Here is a 22,459-nt window from a genome sequence, read left to right on the forward strand (position 1 = left end):
CTACTTGTCTCATCTCTAAAAGGCCCATGTGCCAGGTCAGAATACACCATTGAGAACCATGTTGTTATTGTGTCGACACAAAGACCCTGCCTTGGGGGCCCCTGCCAATCGCCACCATCTCGGGCTACAAGTGGCTTGGATTTGTGACCAAGTAGCTTAGAGTAAGCCCCCACACGGCTGCACTCCCACAGCTCAGTCCCTTTTGGCAGGAGAAACAGAACAGCAGAGAGGCGCGGGTAGCCAAAGGCAGTGGCTTCCTTTAGAGATGATGAATATGGTATCTGTTAAGCGTGGTCAGTAAGAACTTCAGTTCTGGACTCCAGATGGCTTGGTTTGTTTCTTGGTCCTGCCCCTTCAGTTCTAGTGTCTGCTGGCAAATTACTGAACCCCCGAGAGCCTCAGTGTCCCCACCTCTAAGATGAAAACAGCAGCCACAGTTACCTCTCCAGGTTTTAAGGATTCGAACAACGGAATGTGCAAAGCACCTCGCCTAGCCCCTGGGTGGGCAAGCGTTCCGTCATCCCTAGCCAGGGTGATGACGGCTACAGCCTTTGTCAGGAGTAGCTGCTTGTCTCAAGTTTGCCATTATCGAAAATAAATAAGACCACCCAGGAGGCAGCTAGTCCTGAGATCAGCTTTGCAAAGATCAGTGCAACTCCGGAGCTGGAAAAACTGATTTGTCCTCCCTGGGACCAGACAGTCCCCGGAAAGGCTGCTTGTCACGCCCTCACCCTCCTGGTTCAAGCCAGGCTCACGTGGAGAGGCACAAAGGTCGCCTTATCGCACTGCTTTGGGAACAGCCGAGTCTGCTGACTTTGCGCTGTGACCCTGAGCCTCCGTTCCAATCTTCCCCAGCACAAGGCTCCCTGGGAGCCGCTGGAGTGCCGTGTGCTGGCTATTGTCCCCACAGACATGTCAGGCCCTGCGGTGACAAGGACCTGCTTTGGGAAGCCCTGACATCATCCTCTGGCTATGACCACGGGGCCGGCTCTGGGCACTGGCCCCTGGGGGATGTGGACCTGGCGACACTGAGCTTTCCCTGTCCCTCTTGGAAGCAATTAGATGAATGAGTCAGTTGTACTTTCTTTGCATAAACATTTAAGATTCCGAGATTAAGTGAGAGAGCTGGAGTCCTGGGTACCTTGCTGCGGGAGACCACGAAGCGGGCTGCGGAAAGGGACCTGGCTTGCTTATCTCCGTACAGGATTGCTCCGTGCCCCGCAGGAGAGCTATTTCCATTCCGGCAGGCCACCTCTTAATGCCCTCTTGGAAGAGACTGAAGGAAAATCCCTTTCCAAAGGGACAAGGAAATAGCTATGGTTTAAATGTGGCTCTTGTGGAAAGGTATTTTAATACAGGGAAGACATCCCCATCTCTCAAGGATAGATTTTACCTTCCAACAAAGACAGAACCTGCGGCCCTTGAAGGGGATCGGAGGCCTTTGCTACGGAAATGGGGTGAATGGATGTTCCCAGGAAGGAGGATTCCTTGTCCTTCAGATTCCTGGCTGTTCAGCAATGTGCCTTCAGCTCCGATTGTAACCTTGCTGCTAGGACCACATGCGTGGAGACAACGCCTTAACCCTGAGAGGACAAAACCTGTGTTAGAGCTCGAGGTTAATTCTCGAGGGAGGAAAGATGGTCAGATGTGTGAAGATACTTGCACGGTGTTTTGCTTCCTCTTTGCAGGACCCCGACCTGTCTGAGCTCCCTCTCAGGGATGTAGCACCTGTCCTCAGCCACAGGTTCCTCCGTGAGGCGGCCAGTGACCACTTCAATGGGCAGCAGATGCCCCCAGCACAGAAACCTGTTCTTTACAGGTGCCTCATTGGGCCTCTTTCCCCTAGGATCACGTGCACTTTTGAACCAATTTCTCCTTCTGGAATGATAAATTCTGTCCACAAGAAAGTTATGCCAAAGCAAACTTTTTTTTTTTTTTTTTAATGACAAAGCAAATGACTCTACCATCTGGCTTAGGGCTGTGATTATTGTCTATTTGCCTTCAAATAAATGATCAGAGCCTAAGGACTATCAGCATCTCTGAAGGACAGGGATTCTTAGTAAATAGGGATTGTTTTGTTTTGCTATGAAGTCTGCACCTGGAGGGCAGGGAGTGTGAGTGAGCAGAGGTGAGTGTAGGATCTTTTGGAAAGTGTTGAGTGACAGCTGTAAAAGGATGTCTTCCAGACGAGTTCTTTTGGACTAGAAATACTGCTCCTTGTGTTAAAGGGTTATAGTGACACAAAGAACTAATTTATCTTTGATGGCTAGATTGTATATTCTGAGTCACACGTTCAATTTTTTTTTTTTTTTTTTTAAAGGAGCTGAGTAGCTGACTTGGGCATTCCGCTGGCTGCCTGGGTCAGACCAAGGGAAAGGTGAGGACACTTTCGCAAGGAGGGGTTTGTCTATTAGAGCTGAGAACCAGCATCCTCCCACTGTTTGGAAAAAACCAGGAAAGCCCACAGGGCTTGTGTTTCACTCAAGCAGAAGCCAGACCTCTGGACAATAAATAGCTTCTGTGGACGCTTCCAGGGATGCTCCTGGCAAGTGAAGAAAAGACTCCAATGGCCAGTGAGAGAATTAAGCTACGAGTCAGCTCCTGGGGTCTCCCACTGAGGGATCTTTAAGTAATAACGACCCTACAGCAGCTCAAGGGGGCCCACACCAAAGTCCACTATGTAATTTCTGCTCTCCTAAATCCTCAGGCCCCTGTAACATCAGATTTGGTGTTTTGTTTCAGCATTCTGTCTTGAGAGTCTGGGGCGGTTAGGGGTTGCAATATGGCGATTTATAATAAAAAATATACATTTGGAGTTTGTCTCGTTTCTGGCACAGAGCTCTGGAATTTTCTAGGCGATGAGAGCCACAAAAGTGTTGTTTGTTATGTTAACGAGGTGGCTTTTGGACCTCACCTGAGGATGGGGCTGGGGCTGGGAAAATTTTCAGTCCCACCCTCTAACCCCCAGGGAGAGGAGAGGTGGGCTGGAGCCCGAGTTCATTCACCCTTGGCCATCTTTCTAATCAGTCATGACTCTGGAATGAAGCCTCCATTAAAAACCCAAAGGGATGGGGTTTGGAGAGGTTCTGGATTGATGACCGTGCCGAGATTTGCGAAGAGTGGTGTTCCTGGAACGCAAGGAAGCTCCTCACCCTTTCCCCATACATGGCTGGTCCCCTGTATCTATTCCATCTGACTGTTACTGAGCTATCCCCTTTTATAATAAACGGGTGATCCAGTATGTAAATGGGTGTCCTGAATTCTGTGAGCTACTCTGGCAAACCAGTTGAGTTTGTGCTTGTGACTGGTGCTTGTGACTGGTGTCTGGAGAGGAAGGTGATCTGGCAGGACTGAGCCCTTTACCCCTGAGATCTGATGCTGTTTCAGGTAGCTCAATTGAGTTGAACTGTAGGATGCCCAGCTGGTGTCCTGTGCACTGCTTGTTGGAATGGGCGACACCCCCCCCAACCCCATGTTGGAAGGGGTCGCTCAGACCCCTTTAATGGCTTTCCGAGAAGGGGAAAAAAGGAATCAGGGACATACTCCTCTGAGACGTGCCACGAGGAGGCCCAAGCCTTCTATGGAAGTCAAATCAGGAAGCCAAAGCAATCCTGAAAAGGAACAAAACTGGAGTGACCACAATCCCAGATTTCAAGATATACTACAAAAAAGCTGTAGTAATCAAAACAGTATGGTACTGGTATAAAAACAGACACATAGCTCAATGGAACCGAATGGAAAGCCCAGAAAAAAACCCACACTTACATGGTTAATTAATCTTCTTCAATAAAAGAGGTAAGAATATGTAATGGGAAAAAGACAAAGACTGTCTCTTCAACAAATGGGGCTGGGAGAACTGGACAGCTATGTGCAAAAGAATGAAACTGGACCTTCTTACACCACACACAGAAATTTAAACTCAAAATAAATTAAGGACCTAAAGGTGAGACCTGAAACCAGAAAAATCCCAAAAGAGAGCTCAAGCAGTCATTTCTCTGACATTGGCCATAATAACATTTTTCTAGATCTGTCTCTCCTGAGGCAAGGGAAACAAAAGCAAAAATAAACTATTGGGACTTTATCAAAATAAAAAGCTTCTTCACAACAAAGGAAACAATCAACAACCTACTGAATGGGAGAAGATATTTGCAAATGACATATCTGATAAAGGGTTAGTACCCAAATATATAAAGAACTTATACAACTCAGAACCAAACAACCAAATTATCCAACTAAAAATGGAGATTTTTCCAAATAAGACATCCAAATGGCCAACAGACACATGAAAAGATGCTCAACTTCACTCATCATTAGGGAAATGCAAATCAAAACTACAATGAGGTACCACCTCACGCCTGTCAGAATGTCTCAAATCAACAACACAAGAAAAAACAGGTGTTAGTGAGAATGCAGAGAAAGGGGAAACCTTCAGGCACTGCCGGTAGGAAAGCAAACTGGTACAGCCATTGTGGAAAACAGTATGGAGGTTCTTCAAAAACTTAAAAATAGAATTACCACATGATCCAGTAATTCCACGACTGGATATTTACTCCAAGAATATGAAAACATGAATTCACAAAGACATATGCACCCTGATGTTCATAGCAGTAGTATTTACAATAGGCAAATTATGGAAGCAATCCAAGTGTCCATCAATAGATGAAGGCATCAAGAAGATGTAGTGTATATATACAACGGAAGATTACTCAGCCATAAAAAGAATGGAATCTTACATTTGCAAAAACATGGATGGAGCTAGAGGGCATAATACTAAGGGAAATAAGTCAGAGAAAGATAAATACCATATGATTTCACTCATATGTAGAATTTAAGAAATAAAACAAATGAACAAAGGTGGGTGGTGGGAGACAAACCAAGAAACAGACTCTTAACTATAGAGAATGCACTGATGGTCACCAGAGAGGAGGTGGGTTGGGGATGGATGAAAGAGATGAAGGGGATTAAGGGGACATTAATCATGATGACCACTGAGTCATCATGTTGAATTGCTGTATTGTATACTTGAAACTAACATAACACTGCATGTTAACTCTATGAGAATTAAAATTAAAAAATAAAAAATTGGCGAGGCACCTGCGTGCCTCAGTCATTAAGCATCTGCCTTCGGCTCAGGTCATGATCCCAGGGTCCTGGGATGGAGTCCCTCACTGGGCTCCCAGCTCAGCTGGGAGCCTGCTTCTCCCTCTCCAGCTCCCTCATGCTTGTGTTCCCTCTCTCACTCTCTCTCTGTCATAAATAAATAAAATCTTTTAAAAAATAAATAAATAAAATTTTTAAATTTAAAAATTAAAAAAAAAAATCCCTTTGTGTATTGGGAGAAGTTCTAGATCGGTCTTGGGTTGGGCAACACTTGGTCTTTCCTAAAACCAAGAGGAAGACCATGACCAAGCGTTTGGCTCAGAGTCGGGCAGAAACATAGAAACCAAGCTACAGACACAGCTGGAAAACCTAAGCACATCTGGAAAAGCACATGGAGAGAGGATGAAATACACAGAAGAACAAGCCAGAGGGAAACACTGCCCTGACTCACCGCTTCACCACGGGGAGGGCATTTGATCACAAGAAGCGACAGATTGTAGAGTGGGCTCCATAGCTAGTCTGTGAGCTACTCTCTCTGTCTTTCTGACACTTCATATGAGGCCATCACGTTGCCCATAAAAACCATTATGCACATGGAAAGATTATTGCTATATCCTCCACCTCTTTCCATGGCCATTTGCTCCCTTCATCTTCATGGTCTCCCTACTCGGTCTTAAAGATCACTGCCTGGGAGCCTCCTAGCTCTCCTTGCTTTTATGCAGCCTCCATTCCTCCCAACAACCCTCTAGCAGGCACTCTTGATTCCTTGAACATTGCACTACTTTTATTTTTACATTACCCTTTAATTAGGATATGTAATTTCTCATTATGGGTCTGTTGACTGCCAGTGTCTCCCAACTAGAACATAAGCTCTGCTGAAGCAGAAATGTTCTAGTCACTGCCATATCCCAAGCACTCAGAATAGTGTCTGACACAGAGCATACTCCATAAATAGTAAGTGAAGAAATATATGAATGGAAAGACAATCTTATCTAGTCCATTGGTTTAAATGTTCGTACACACAGAAGTCTCCTAGATCTGTAGTTCTAGATCAACATTCTCCTGCATTCTAGTTTGATAGAACCCCATGTTTACTTAGTCCCTTGCCTTTGGATTTTCTATGGGCCCCTCTAAACCCATAGTTGAAACAGGAATCTATCATCTCTCCCCATATCTGCTATTCTACTCATGGCCCCCATATTGATAAATGGCCACCATTGACCCAGTTGCTCAACCTAGGTGTTATCTTTTGCCTTCCCTTTGTCTCGGCTGGTGTATCCCACTGATCATGCAGAATCAATTTCCTCTCTGAGTCCTTCTTTTCCATACCCCCTGTCATGACTCTCATTCATGCTTCCATCAACTTTCCTCAAACAACTCCAGCCATCCCCAACAGAAGACAGTACTCTGGCACTATTTCCCATCTCCTGAGTCCACTTTACATTGAAGCCAGAATGATCTTTGTGACTCTTGTCCATTCCCTTCAGAGGAATTGGAATGTAGAATGATGGCTTTCCTGCTCTTTTCTTGCTCAAGTGCGAAGTCGGGAGATCAGAAACCGGACTCATTCCCTAATGTATTGTCAGTGCCCGGCTATTTCTTTACATAAGTAAAAAACCAAATCCACCATGAAAAAAGGCCCCAGAAGGTAGGTATTAGTGTTGCTGGGGTTTCAGAGAGGAGCAACTGAGGCATTTGGGATTAAATCGCTGCATGGCTGTGTGGTCAAAGTCGCAAAGTCCTGCTCTGAACATGAGAGCAGTGGGTCCCACAGCAACTGTACCTTCAGGGAGCTTCTTGCTCTGCCTGTTGTTGTTGTTGTTGTTGTTATTATTATTATTATTATTTTGCTAGCCCTCATGTTTATTGCTTTCTACCCATTTCCGCTGACCACACTCCTGCTCACACATGGAGATTCTCCTGCTCAATGACCGTGACGAGAAGCAAAATTGAATGAATCCAAGTAGAGACCAGAAACCAACGACCACCAAAACAAATTCATGAACTGCTTCTTTGTAATAATAACCAATTAAAAAGAAAGACTTTTAGCAAGTGTGATGAAAAAGGGAGGGAGGAAGGGAGAAAAACGCACAAATCAGCAAGGCATGGAAAACCAGAGCAGAACCCCCGATTGAGGGCAGCTTAAAACAACTGTAAGCCAAGACTTCATACAACTTTAGGCTAACAATAATTACTCAGTGGAGTAATGAGAATTTTTTTTTTTAAATACAAATTTTAAAAGCACCTGGATGGCTTGGTGGGTTGAGCGTCCAACTTTTGACTTTGGCTCAGGTCATGGTCTTGGGGTTGTGAGACTGAGCTGCACATTGTACTGGAAAATCACCATTCAGCCAGAAAAAATCCTTCCCCGGCCATACATGCTGTTTTCACGATGGAATATGAGCAGAAGTGTTGTGTTTCTTTCTAGGTGGAGGCTTTTACAATAGGTCCATGGGCCTTTCCATTCTTTCCTCCCCCTCACTGGCTAGATGCAGAGGATGAGGGAGCTCTAGGGCATAGGCTGACGAATTACCGCCTGTGAGCCTGCCTTTGTAAGTTAAGTTTTATTGGAACGTGGCCATGTCCACTTGTTGACTTATTGCTTATGGACCTTTTCACACCACAGCAGCAGAGCTGAGTAGTTGTGATGGACAGTTTAAATCACTCAGCCTATCTACTGTGTGGCCCTTTCTTTTTCTTTTTTTTTTTAAGATTTTATTTATTTATTTGACAGAGAGAGATCACAAGTAGACAGAGAGGCAGGCAGAGAGAGAGAGAGAGAGCTCTCTGCTGAGCAGAGAGCCCGATGCGGGACTCGATCCCAGGACCCTGGGATCATGACCTGAGCCGAAGGCAGCAGCTTAACCCACTGAGCCACCCAGGTGCCCTCTGTGTGGCCCTTTCTTAAAGAAAGTCTGCTGTCCTGCTCTAGGAGACAGGGGAGCAGGCAGACCGAAGGGGTCTGTGTGCCGGTAAAATCTGCCATTAAGGAAAATCTCTTCTGGATCATTTACGAACAAAATGTAAACTTGTGTTGTTAAGCTGCTGAAATTTTGTGGTTGGTTTAGCTGCTACTATTATCCTAACTAATAATAAAACAGATGCAAATCTCAAATAAAATATCAGATATTTCCAGAAAAGAATTCTATGTAGGATTTTTTCCAGAAGTGCAAGGTGATTAGAAAAGAGAGCAATGCTGTATTCCTAGGTCAAAGAAGAAAACTCATGCGATCATCTTTCTGTGCATGTTGAAAGCATTTAAAAATTAAGCACCCATCTTATACACTACTCTTTCATAGGATGGGATAGAGAAATACTTCCTTAGAATACCTATCTACATACCAAAAGCTAGTATCATATATAGAGATGCATGAGAGAAGAAATCCCCATTTGTGACAGAAACAAACAGAAAAATAAATGTTATCAACCTACCCAAATCATAACATATATATAATAATAAAATACTGATTAAATCCCTGGCAATGTGCAAATAGAGATAATTTTCTACTATGTAATATGTTAATAATTGCTAAAATGCATTGTTCATTATACAGTATGAAATGATATAAACTATGTGCTTTATATAATTCATATATATAATTTTATATAGGACATACATCTACGTATAATATAGATTTTTATATATAATAAAGTATATGTTAAGTTTGTATAATATATTGTACACTTTGTAATTCATATATAAAATTCATATAATTCACAAATATGTAATTTGTAAATAAAACATGAAAATTATATATAATTTGTATGTTATAAATATACTGTATATGGTTTTTTAGGCAATGCTAAGTATATAATACATTAACAAAAACTTGGTGTTATTTTCAAGTATCAGGCATGCACTAAGGCAGAATAAACAAAGCGAGAGAGAAATTTTCATTTTGTAGGAGACATGATGGTGTACCTAGTCAGTTGAAGATAAACTGAGAAATTATCGGGATGACTGAGAAACTCTTCAAAGTTAAAAAATTAATGAGCAAACTCAATACATTTCCTACGTGTCAGCAATAATTAACATGACTTTACTAAAAAACAACAACAACAACAACAACAACAACAAAACAAAAAAAAACCCCAAAACCTTACTAAGGGAAATAAAAGAGCTCTTGAATCCGTAACCTCTGGTTATGGAGAGGACTCTGGGACAGTGACCCAGGGCAGGACTCCTGTCCCGTGAGAGGCCCCGCCCCCAGGACCCGTGGTGCCCCAGAGCCTTGGCTGCCCTCAGATCTCAGAGCACAGAGGGACGTACGCTGTGGGTTCTAACTACCTTTTATGGCCTCCTTCACAGCAGAATCCACGGGGAGTATGTTCTTCTCCACCAGCTCCAGTGGCCCCGGCCGGAGGGCGATCTTTTCATTGAGATCATCCGCGAGACGGGCTCTTTTTAGCTTCATCTGAGCGGTTGGGATGGATCTCTCAGCAGTGGAGCCTGCGGGGTTGAAACCGGAAGAATCAGTGCTACCGATCGATGGCAGCTTTGGGTTTACTTTTTGCTTTTAGGCTTTTGTATGCGCACCCTTATGAATGTTTCCATGCAATCATGGTCATCTCACATGGATTAGCAGCAAAGACCAGAACTTCCAAATAAAGGCAAATCGAGGGGCCCGGAAGAGTTAGAGAAACATGCTTTGCACCGATTCTTGAAAAAAAAAAAATGCAATTTGGCAATTCTGTGGATAGGCAGTCCCTTTGACCCTAAGCTGCAGCACAGGGATGCCCGTCCTGTCTCTCCATTGCCTGGCATGGACGGAGTCTGCCAGATAATTACCTATTATTATAATTATTTGCAGTAGTATTACTCCTTAAGGTTTGGTGATGTTGTGATACTAACGGACGCCAATGTCAAGGTCAATTGTAAAATTAAAAAAAAAAATCCCTTTGAAACAGTTACTTAATAAAACGGGGGCATTTTTAAAAATGGAGTCCATCCGGGGGGTGGTTTCTCATTATTTGGACGGCGCTAAAGGTCTCTATCAAGTCCTGAACTGCCCATATATTCCTCTCCTGATTACTCCCTGACTTATTTCTGTGTAAGAACATGGAGGAGAGCCTAGTTGACCAGCTGTTGCTGTTCAGACAGACCTGTCAGGATTCTAGCTTTACGCTAGAAGAGGAGATATTTACACATTTTAGGTATTTACGCTAGAAGAGGAGATACTTACACATTTTAGGTATTTACTCTAGAAGAGGAGATACTTACACATCAGCCTCCCAGCCCTCTCGTTCTATTCTCATCAACCCACTCACCCAGACCGCGTGTCTGGCGGCTGATCTAGAAATCTCCACACGGGAGCGGTCTCGGGATGTGGTATGGTTGCAACAGCTCAGGTCTGATCTAAAAGCTGTCTCTGTAATGCACCTGACACGGGGTGGGCAAAACATCAGTACTGCGGACCAAACATAGGTGTGCTGAGACTAGGTCCTCCCCGGACCTCCTCTAACGTCCCCTCAGGTCATGGTCAGGGCTTCTCACTGGGTCTCCAGGCTCAGGGGTCTTGCTGATTCATCCTGTGCATCATTTAACCTTGAGAAAACACTCCTCCCTTGAAACCCCTGCACAGCGCTCCTCTGTCTCACTCTGGCTGTGCCATGAATGGAGATTCCCCATCCCCAAAGGACTACTCCAGCGACCCTGGTCCTTCTCTTCTGTCCATCACGTCTCACCGAGTTCACCTTTGTACCTTTGCTTAGTTTCCTCAGCCTGGAGAGCTTCCTACCTGCTCCCCACCACAAGCCCGGCAGCCTACTCTTTGAGTCTCAGCACAAAGCTTGCTCTTACTTGCCCCTTTCGCTGCGACTGCCTCTAGCACGTAACAGCCAAGGCTTATGCCGCTGCTTCCAAAACGGGACCACGAACCTTTGCAAAGAGGGGTCATTTTGCATCCAGCAGATCCTTGGTGCCCGAGGGCACTAATTCCTAATTTCTCTCTAAAAGACAGAGGATCCCATGGGAACCAGTAGAGTCATGCAATTGAACAGGGGGCCATGGGAGTTCACAGCCTATTTTAATTCCAGATGGTGATGATGTAACATTTCTCATGCCTTTTTTTTTTTTTTTTTTTTTTTTTTTTTAAATTAAGTAGGCGCCATGCACAGTGTGGAACCCACACGGGGCTTGAACTCATGACCCGAGATCGAGATCAGAACTGAGATCCAGAGTCCAAGGCTTGACTGACTGAGCCACCCAGGCGCCCCTCTCATGCTGTTTTGATTGTAGTATTATTACATACTCATCCCTCTTAAGTGTGGGAAATACTCAAAGAGTATATGAAAGACAATGAAAGCATCGAGAAGCTTCCCTACTTTGAGTCAACGGTTTTTAACTATTTGTATTTATTGTTAGGGCTATGGATTCCTTCCTTCCTTCCTTCCATCCACCGTCTCTCCCTCCGTTTCTTCTTTCCTTCCTTTTTCTTTCTTTCAAGATTTTCTTTTAGGTCATCTACACCCGACGTGGGGCTCCAACCCACAACCCTGAGATCAAGAGTCCCGCGTTCCACCAACTGAGCCGGCCAGGTGGGTGCCCCTGGGCTATGTTGTGGGTTTTTTTGTTTTGTTTTTTTCTTTTTTAAATCACAGAATCGGACTACAAATATTGTTTATGTATATGTTTGTTCATCCCTGAATCTGACCATAAGTATGGCTTTGTTTTCTAGTCTTCTTCCCTGAACATCCTTTTCTTATTAGATCCTCTTCTTTTTAAAGCCTCATTTATAGTGTGGCTGCGAGGCATTCTGTGGTACGGACCCTGCGTCCTGAATCCAGCCTGTCCCCCAGTGTGGGGACGTTTCACTGCTTTCCATGCTTCAACATCAGAAAGAACCCCTCCGTAAACATCACTGTATATGCATTTTTGTACGCCTGGTTATTTTCTTTAGTTAACGTACCAGAGGTTCATTACCGGCTAAAGGACGGACACACGGGGGAATCTGGTACACGGCCGGGAGAGACATGCACTCAGGGAGCATCAGGAGGAAGCAGAGCTGAGATCAGCCTCTACCTTCCTGATTTGATTGCCTCCATGGCCCTCAGGTGACTCAAACGAGTGCTCCGGAATAGGAGGGGACCTTTATCAAGAGGACAAAGAAAATAAGAACCTCTGGCACATGAACAGCGGTGGGCATTCTGGGTCAGCTTGGGTGTGGGCTCACCTTGGAGTATGTGCATATTAACCACGTCCGCGCGGTGGGGCCTGTTTCTGACCTTGTGCTTGAGGGAGTCTTCAGTCTGTAGGTATAAACACAGAGCACGTTCCACTAGCGACCTCACACGCTTGAACTGCCCCGTTTTGACTTTCAAAGGGCCTCGATTTCTCTCAAAGGGGAGAACAGTCCTTGTTTTGACAAACAGGACTTGCCAGTCTCTCTGGTTTCCTACGTTTTGATGCAGGAAGGTTTGCAAGAGCCTCGCCAGTAATTTTAAGATGGAAAAATCCAGTAAAGAGAGAAGAAGTCCGGATCCCCACCAGGGCTGCGCACTGAAAGGCCCGGCAGGCATGTGCTAACAAAACATTAATAAAGTTTCGATGATACAAAGTTGGTTGTGCTCTAGTCAATTCTATTCCTCCGACTCTTAAAACAGCCGTGAAACTGACTAAGGTTAGAGATGAAACGTAGCCCGAGTCAATCTAGGAGAACATGACTGCCTACTCCCGCTTCCAAGGACGCACCTGCCTTCTCTCTTAGCACCTGAGAAAATGTAATCTAGTTCTGGGTTTTGATCCCACTCTACTGGATCTCCTACTGGACTCCTGAAAGGGGTCTGGAGGCCACTCCCGTTCTGATAGAAGACAATTGTTATCCAGGTAGCAGGGAACACAGCCTCTCAGGAGTGACTATGAGGATGTACAGAGCTCAGCTCCTTTCTCCTCCCACGATGTAGCTGCAAAATTAGAACTCATAGACAAAGAAATCCCAGGAAAAAGGCACCCCCTCTGCATCTCCTTCTCATACAGGGCTGATGCCGGTTAAATAGTGTTTATTCTATTATTGATAAGTTCAGTTTGCAGAGATCTACTATGAAGGTATAGAGTATATGCCAATACCTCCTTCCCCAGCCCCGATTATGTTAAACAAAAACAGAAAGAGACATAAACCCAAAGCCTTTTGCCTTTAGGTACCTGCCAATCAGCCTTGTATTCACAGACCCTACCTTAGTAGTACATAGGATTTAAAAAAAATCTGATTGTAAGAAAGGGCTAGAAGGCTTTCCGAAGTCTGTTTGCCTTCTTCAGTGTCCTTGCCACGATCTTCCCAACATCCGAAAGACTGGGGACACTTTCTTAAGCTAAAAAATAGTTTCAAAGCGAAAGGTGGTCAATCACCTTTCTCCAGTTTTCTGTTTGTAGGAGTAGGATCCCCTGTGGTGTGGTGGGGGTCTGGGGAAGAGGGCCCATGTATCAAGTTTGTGGTACAAATTCTGCCTGCTTTAGCCAAAGCTGAACACTCAGAGATCCATACCCTGGAGTCCCAAGTTCAGAAAGAGGGCAGTTTGTAAAAAAAAAAAAAAAAAGAATTTTACCTTGTCACTATCCAAATGTTTTCTTTGCTCATGGAACTCAGTTGGATTTTTCAGTGCTGCAACGGAAAGACAGGGATGTGAGCAGAGGCGGGCTAGGGCACTGAGCAGCGAAGACAGGATATGCTGGCGTGCTTGCTGAGCTGTGCAGAGGATGGATGTGAGCGCCTTTACTAGGCCACAAGCAATCGAAGAGGAGAGGCCCCGGAGGACACCAGCTTCCCTGAAGCCAGAGAATACAGAGGGGGGTGGAATTGAGGCCGAAAACAGGAGCGGCAGCAGAGGCAGACGTGCGACAGGAGACAGGTGGTGGAGACAGGGCATTCCGAGATCCTGGGGAGGCGCGGGGACTTTTGGGAGGCTGGACACAGATCCGGAGTGAGGGACAGGGGCAGAAGGGGTGCTTAACACCCTCTCCCACTTGGCCCTGCCCCTGAGTGCAGAAGTCTGGGTGGAGGCTGCGGGCCATGGGAGGGGCGTCCCAGCCTGCAGGGAGGGACTCGAACTGGGGATAAGGTCCGTGACGGGTCGGACGGGAACATGCAGCTAAGGGTGCTGGGTGAGAAGCACAGAATCAGACTTGGAGGGCAGGAAGGGGCCCTGGAGATGGTGAAATGAGCTCCTGCCCTGAACAGGATGTGGAAACGGAGTCCACAGAAATCTGCTGACTTGCTCAGGGTCACACAGTTAGGGCTAAGAGCCTAGGTCCTCTGACAACTTCACTTCTTCCAAGGTGTGCTGTTGAAAACATTAGCACCCAAGAGACCACACCCGGGTCAGCCAGAGTGCACAGCAGCCTGGAGAGCCTGGACCCAATGCTGCCTCAGACCTCCCCTCTTCTTCCTGCTCTCCACCATGGTGGGGAACCTCTTCTGACTTAGCAGAGAAGCAGAACATCGTTGGGCAAATTCCGCATCTCTTATGAGTTTTCCTGAGCCCCTGAAACAATCATTCCAGAGCCAAAGACAATCAAATCTGCATTCTAAGTGATAAGGTTGGTGAGAACTCAGAAAGCCGCATGGGATACTTTTCTGAGTTGCACGTCTGGACAAGCTGATGAACCACAGGATGCAGCAGATGTCTACCTGTAAGTGGTGGGCAATGAACTATTCCTCCAAGGTTTGGCCAGCTTAAAAAATTGGGTTTCTGAACAGATCAGCCACTTGGAGGTGGACCTGTGTGAGTGTCTTGTTCAGTCTTTAAGGTAAATTCTAAATCTGAGCACAGATTTCAGGAGCGCTTGCTGCACATCAAGCAAACGTCACGGCAGTCCTGGCAGCTGGTTGACCACCTTATCCTCTACGGAGGGTACAGCTTGGGAAGCCACTAAGGCGTGCTCTCTCTCAGTGTTCCTGCCTCAGGGGACCAAAGGAGTGTCGGGCCGAAGGAACGTGCTCAGTAGTCCCAGCTGGCTGCCTACGCCCTTCCTCACTTTAAGCAGAGATTAAGGGGCTTCCCTTCTTATAGGAAAAATAATGGAACGTGCTGCTTGAATATCACAGTTCCCATTGATCAAACATGTTTCTCTTTGCTGCAAAATCTGCCATTTCCAGTGCTCCCTTGCCCACACCCTCCGTTCGTCCCTGCTCAGTAGGGAAATCATCTGGAGAAACGGGCTGTCCTAACTCACTGCTTAGGCATTTTCTCTGATTCAGGTCGGGTCGCCACTCCTTGTAAGGAGGCTGCATTTGATCACGGTTGCAATTTATATTGGTGGTGTTCTGAGAGCAACTCCCGTATCCCCAGGCAACCAGAGCCTCCAAATCCGCTTCAGGTCCCGGGGCCCTGGTAAATCTGTACAGTCAGCATGGAGAGGTCTTCACCTCTGTCCGAAGACCACAATCTGGTGGTCATCTAATTTGGGATTTCGTATTGGTGTTGCTCTCATCACTTACATTCTCCAGAAGGAAATGATCTTTGTGTGACTATATTAAGTGGTTAGAAAGCATTCACACATCCTTTTCCTTAAGCAGCAGCCTTAGGGGAGCAGTACGAATCCATCCCGCAGTATCACTTACATTCCAAACTCAATGGTTTTAATGGGGCTTAGGAATTAGGAGGAATTTCTCTTGCCCCCTGGGGCTCTTTGGTTCCTATTAGCAGAACTTATTAATTGTTCAAAGAAGCAGTGCATTTCCTGTATTTTACCCTTGGAGGGCTGTAATTCATCGCTTCTTGGTGTTAATAACTTGTGAACTGATTTGCACGGTCCAGGTCTCTGATGCCAGGAGCACAAAGGTCTTCTGGAAACTTCTATCTCAGAGACACAGTGGGAGACGCTATGTCCATTTGGCAAGGACTTGGGAAGAAAGCCAAAGAGGTCCACACACTGCATTTTACCACACGCTCATCTCCCCGGGGCTTAAGGGATGTCATATGGGGTGCTGGCTTGGGGTCACCCCACGGAGAACCATCCTGCCACGGCTCTGTGACTGACATTTGCTTTTTCCATGGCTCTAGAGAATGTGGGTTTTAGCCAGCTCCCCTGAGGGCCAGCAAAAGCCATAATGCACCCCCCCTCAAGTCGGCTTTTTGGAAAATACACAAAAGACCTCTTGCCGCCAGCCTTGGGAGTATCAAATGGCAAAATTTTGTTTTGGGAGATGTTGACATTTAAGATGGAAAAGGAATTTGGATTTCTAAATTGAAAAAAAAAAATAAGTCAATGTGATTTCCAATTAAAATATGGTTGTAAATTCAGTCAGCCACACATCTAACTTGCTCCCCCCCGGAGGAAGATTAATCACTTCTCACAAGGGAATTCGTGTTCTCGCCTCAGCGTTTAGTTACGGCCTCGTCCTATTTCAGTTCTGCAGTTCCAGCTAATTTGGGGCAGCTGTATGTATAAACATTTGCTTACGAGAGCTCAGAAAAAGATCCCAAGGATAGAACAGGCCTCCAGCTATCCTCCGCTCTGGACCCTAACCTCATGCCTCCAACAGGAGTCCGGGAAAAGGAGAACACGGGCCCTGGGGCCACTGAGGCATCAGTGAAGGGGACGGGCCAACCCTCCAGCACAAAGCAGGGGATTGAGACGGGGAGCCCGCTGTTGGTCAGCTCGGGGCCACAAAGGCAGGGCCATGCCTGCCTACTCTCACGGGCTTGCTTCCTCCAGGCTTGCAAGACAGAACCCAGCAACTTCAGGATTCCAGATAAGGACAGACATGCAGAATCATAGGGCTGGTGTCCTAGGGCAGCACCTCTAACAGTGGTTCTCAACACATGGCCCCCAGACCGGTATCTTTAGTCTCACCTGGAAGCTTGTTAGAAATGCCGAGGCTTGAACCCTACCTAGACCTCCACAACCTGACCCTTGGGGGTGGGTCCCTGGGATTTATGTTGGAACATGCCCTCCTTGCTGATCCTGATGCCTGAGTTTGAGAACCACTGGTCTGGAACCCGCCAGGGTGGTGCGTCCTGATCTAGGGTCCTCTGGAACCTGGGAGTTCCAAAGGAGAGAAATGAATTTCTAAGACTAAGTTTCAGCATTTCAAAGAGCCGAAGGAAAAAGGTCTGTGTGCCTGGAGAAAGGCTGATAAGGCTAATGTAACAGTCCCTTTTCCTTGTGGCTGCCTAGGAACGTAACAGCGTGCCTTCGTGATGGTTCTCTCACCAAAAAGCATGGACTGTTCAGTTTAAATGCCATTAATGAATCAAAAACGGATATATGGGTTCCTCATTCATGAATGTGGGGTTCTCTGGGGCGGAGGGTAGAACGCAAAACAGTTTCCAACACAAAGGACCCGTGGCAGCGTGGAGTATAATGAAAGTCGTCTTGGGTGACTAAACATTTGGGAACTACCCATCTTGGCTCTGTCCCTGCTTTGTCTCCTCAGACACGTGCGAGAGTCTCCCACCTGTACAGCAGGCTTAGTAATGTTGGTCTTCTGTCTGTCTCACTTAGAAAGACAAACTAGATGGTGAACGGTTTTCTTCCGAGCAGATGAGATGTGCTCTGCTTTGGGAAATGATGCTCTCTCTTAGGCTGTCGACTAACTGCTTACTAAAGTACCCAGAGGACAGTCCCAGGAGTCTGAAGAACTTAGCCTTGTCGGCTCTCAGACCTGGCTGCACACTTGGGAGAGGTTCATATGTGAATGCTCCAGGATTTCTACGGAGACTCTGAAAGTATGCATGTTGTGGCTGTCTTCCTAGTTTCTAGGGCACGAGGAACCCAAAGACAGAAGAAGGAGAAAGATAACATTTAGGATTTTGGACAACTTCCCCCCGCCACTACCCAGTATGGGCTCGCCATGGAAATCCAGAGTGCCTTGGCCTGTCTCTGAACTTGAGAGGTTAGACAGGGAGGGAGGAGGCAGACAGATCAAAACCCTCGTGCCATGTGCTGCTCAAACAGCCAAGAGTTGTGCGCCGGGTGCTGGAGGAAGCAGCCAAGTCAGATGGATGCACAGAGAAGAAGAGGGAAGACTTTGCATAGTCGACTTCTCAAAACTATCATGAAGCTGCATGTGGTGTGGTGGAGGAGTGTGCCCAGTCATTCTTGCTGCTACCCAGGAGAGATACCACAGAGAACTCGGGGATTTACCAAGGCTTTGCTGTGGCTGGGATTAGTCTGCAAAACAAATAAGGTGGCACCGTTCATAGACAGCTCGTCATAGCTTTCCATTCATTTACACTGATCAGATCATGGACGCAAGCTGCCCGGATGGTTCATTCTGGCCAGTGGCGGCTTTCTGGAAGTTTCCGTGGAGACGCCACAGCTTCTCTGGGCCCCCGGTCTACTGCACTTCCCTTGTTCTCATGTTCCAGGACCACAAGCTACCTGTTTCCTCCTCTATCTCTCCCCTGGGTTTTTACAGATGAGCCCCACTTTACTAGCAGAGGGAGAGGGAAAGAGGAAGTAGTTCCTTCCTTTGGTCCCCTCGGAGACTCAGTCCCATGCATTGGTGTGATGTTTTCCAAAATCGCTGCTCAGAACAATCAAGCAGGGGTGATCTGGGGCCCCTTCCAGACGGTAAGCATCTGAAACGGAACTCACGTCTGACTCCTGTGCTTCCCCCAGGGCCTTCCTCACAGCACAGGTCAGAACACCACTGAATTGCTACTCCACAGAGCTCATTATCCATCAGCACTGAGGCCTCCCAAGGGGTTGGAATAAAGTGGTGTTGTTTTGGATTCCACCAGGAGAGGGATGCCCAAGGAAAAGAACTGTGGTGGAGAAAATCTGCACGAGAAATGGCGAACAGATCCAAGCCCCACAAGTCAACAGGGAAGGAGGCTGGTTCTGTCCTAAAGCCAGGAGAAAAACAGAGAACACAGATGTCTTTTGAAGCCTTGACCCCACAAGGGAGGGGCAGGGAAGTGCTCCCTTTGAATCCTGGCTGGCGGTGGCAGAGAAGGAAACTTGAACTCTCCATTTCGAGATTTGCAGGTGGGATTCTGGAGACAAGTCCAAGCAATAGTTTCTTAAAGTAATATTTCTGAGCTAATTATGAGAGGGTATTTCACTGATATTTCATGACTATTCTGACAACGTGAATTCTATAGTGGTATTATAAATGTGAAAACAATCTTAGAATCTGGCCAGGGCCCACGTTCCTGGTCCGAAAAACCTCTTTCCACTATTGAGTTGCTCTGGGGCCACTGTGTTGGCCTCAGAACTCTGCCGTTCTTGACTAAATTCAAGGAACAGTGAGTTTATATTCATTCAAAGCATCTGAAAGGGGAGATCCCAGACCCATAAAGGACATAAGTGAGAAATAAGTAAATGCCAAAGGGAAATATAATTAAGGGGGGTTAATTTTGGTTGTGGTGGACTGTTTGTTACTTGTCAGTAACTTTAAAACCTGCAGGATACATGCCCAAGTAGAAGGAAGGAGTTAAATTGAATCCGCTGAGACCAGTCCCACTAGTCAACAGAAATTTACACATGGTTCATTTCATCAGAGTCAGGAGGGAGAGAAACCTTATTCTTTCATCATCAATTTGATGTGCAAGTGACATAAGATCTACCACAAGGCTAAAGCAGCAGAACTTTTCCTTCACTCTTGGTCATGGTGAGGCATACATGAGGACAGAAAATCGGACGCCATTTTGTTAAAACCATTGGGTTTTTCTTGGCATTTCCACCTACGTATATTTTTAATTTCCCCAGATTCCAACTGAATTTTGGGGCCACAAAACGCTTGAGGGAAACCTAAGGAATTGCTTTTAAAGTCAAGCAATTCCTTTGGCATCTCTGAAAAAAGAGCTCTACACGGGGCCTGATGCCTCTGCAGGTTCTCATCCCAGCTCTGCCACAAATAGGAGTAGCAATGCCTTTGAGATTTAAACTAATGGAAAACTCAAGATGAATTCTGCCAAAGGATAGCAGGTGTTTCTGTGGACTGGTTAAAAAACAGTGATCCTATGCAATAATAGCATAGAGACCAGGAACACTTTGCTTGGCCATCAACCTTCCATTAAGGTGGTTTATGACAAGCTTTCAAATCTGGGGGGCAGAGGATTGCAGTTATTTCAAATTTAACTATATTAAAAATTCCACCTTGAATTACACTTCTGTGTGTTTCCTATCACCTCTTCCCCTAAAATTTTGAGTCCATCCAAGGGACTGTCTTGCTCACTGTTGCCTCTATGGGGCCCGGCACACTACTCTCTGTCTAGTCTGGTTTGTAACAAAATTTGTTGCATTTGATTGGCTTGATAGAACCCCAAGTCCGCTGGCTCTCCTTTCCTTCCCGATTGCTTGTCTTGACACATGCTCTGCTCTGCTCTGCATTTAGAGGGCACATTTAATCTCTGGTTGGATTGACAAAGTGAACCAACTCCGCCCCCAATCTCTCAGCAGGGGGAAGATGCGTCTTGCGTCTAACTTCCTGAGAAGAGCTAAATTGCCAAGGTCTGTCTGGGCTGGGCATGACTTGTGTTCCTACAGCAGCTTCAGTATTTTTCCACAGCAGAATCTACACCTTCAGAAAGGCTAGTTGAGAGGAACTAGCTGAAGACTTGGGAAAACGGATGACACTTAATTAACCTTTATCATTTTGCCGCATTAAAAAAGAAAAAAAATCATTTCGTTCTCATAGGACTTTTTTCTCCAGTAATTATCTTAATGGTTCAATGGACTAAGGAAGCAAAATTTCTGTCGAGCAGGGTTTTGTTAATAGGTACACTATTTGATTCTGGAAATCCCGGAGGACAAAATACCATATTCCCCCAACCCCCACTGGACCCTCCTCCACAAACAGACATTGAATTTACAAAATGCACATAGAGGTGTTATTTTAAAATATACCCTAGGGCTCGTTCCTAATTTTCTTAGGTGTTTTTACGGATTCTCAGAGATTTAACCCCATAAACCTTAAAAAATAAAAGGGGAATAAAGGGGTTTAATCTCATCCAAATGCTAGCTACAAGACGCAGGTTCAGAGTACTTCTGTGACAAGTCAAGCTATGTCACTTGTGAGCAGCCTGGGCTGACTGAGAGGGACTGGTTCTCTCTACCTCACGTGCCTTTCCAGAATCAAAGGAAAGAAACCCCAGTGGGGGAACAGATGATTCTAATAGTGCCCAATTACAGGTGCTCCTCACAGACTTGAGGATGTGGGCACAGACTATGGCCCTCTGAGAGGATCTTGCTGGAGCTACAGTCTTCTACTTAATGAACAATTCTTCTCGGTGATGCTTAATCAGGTCAGATTTTAGATGCATGTAGGGATTCCGAAAAAGACCGGCCTGCTCAGCTTTGAGTGACAATGTACTTATGTGACCGGAAGTCAGCAGACCTTTGTTCTCTCCTGTTTTTAGCACCTCCGCTAGTGGGCTGAGATGAAACAGACCACCCAGGCAGGACTGTATGGGTTCTCACCACCATTGTACACACTGCGCATGCAGCCTTTAAAGCGCAGGCTGAGTGGTTCTACTATTAAAGTCACCTGCTGTTTACTGTTTGGAGGGCTTAGCCATGAACAAAGAGCTATTTTTGAATTATAAAGGAAAAGGCTTGAAACATTCTCAGTTCTGTTCTGGCTCTGGGGCACGGACTACGCCTAAAATTGTAGACCTTGGGTCATGGGGCTCCAATATTTATTACTAACCGCAGGACATTTGACTGGGCCAAACTTTCTGCCTGTTGCCTGCCGGACTCTGCAGTAATAGTCATGATGCATCTAGATTACTGCAAGTGTCACTATGGGTTTTGATTTCTAAATTTTGTTGGGGAAGGAAGTTAAAAGGTATGACCTACAGGAGCTTGAACTGTGACTTCATTCATTTGGGGCCCCCTTCCTTCTGGCCCTATGGATAATCAAGAGTTAGATTTAATCACTAATTTGGTAGGAAATTTTAAATTTATCTACTAAAAGATATGATAATTCTTCTTCTTTGACCCCAGTTATGGCCAGTGCTTCACTATTATACCATTAATGCTAGAAAGCCATTGGTTCTCAGTGTCCCAGAAAGGAAGCACTCGATAACATTCAATTAATTGTGGACTCAAGTGCCCCAAACGGAATGAGAACCAAGGAGGTAAGAGGGTGGACGTGTGACTGATGCTTCTGGAAGAACAGGGATGACATTCTAAAAGGAAGAGAGGGGTGAAGGGTGCCCACAGTGGACTATGTTTACCCCAAAAACAAACCCACCAGTGGGCATTTCAGCTACAACCTATGTCATGAAAGAGAAGCCCCTGCAAGTGAATAGAGTCCGGGGCAAAGCATCCAAGGTTTGGGGTTTCTGCTGACACTGAGTCTATGAGGATCTTGGGAGAGACCCATCTATACACTTAGGCTCAGTGACTCCACAGAGGTGTTTTCCAGCTCCCAAATTGCATGGTCCCCTGTAACAGATCGGTGAACGAGAG

At 45.9% G+C, this 22,459-nt stretch overlaps 1 protein-coding gene across 5 annotated transcripts in view; it reads right to left on the reverse strand.

Moving 5' to 3' along the window:
• MYOCD (myocardin) overlaps positions 1 to 22,459 on the reverse strand; it is a 99,887-nt gene that overhangs the window by 36,814 nt on the left and 40,614 nt on the right. Inside the window, exons 3-6 of one of the 5 annotated variants that reach the window (XM_059149043.1) lie at positions 18,185 to 18,211; positions 13,642 to 13,697; positions 12,273 to 12,348; positions 9,389 to 9,550 (exon numbers count right to left, since the gene is read on the reverse strand). In XM_059149043.1, coding sequence (XP_059005026.1) covers positions 9,389 to 9,550; positions 12,273 to 12,288 — 178 coding nt within the window. In that variant the 5' untranslated portion in view covers positions 12,289 to 12,348; positions 13,642 to 13,697; positions 18,185 to 18,211. The remainder of the gene's footprint in view (positions 1 to 9,388; positions 9,551 to 12,272; positions 12,349 to 13,641; positions 13,698 to 18,184; positions 18,212 to 22,459) is intronic. The other 4 variants (XM_059149041.1, XM_059149044.1, XM_059149045.1 and 1 more) reach the window with 4 other exon arrangements.

This window comes from Mustela lutreola, chromosome 15 (assembly GCF_030435805.1).
Source record: "Mustela lutreola isolate mMusLut2 chromosome 15, mMusLut2.pri, whole genome shotgun sequence".
NCBI classification, from domain to species: Eukaryota; Metazoa; Chordata; class Mammalia; order Carnivora; family Mustelidae; genus Mustela; species Mustela lutreola.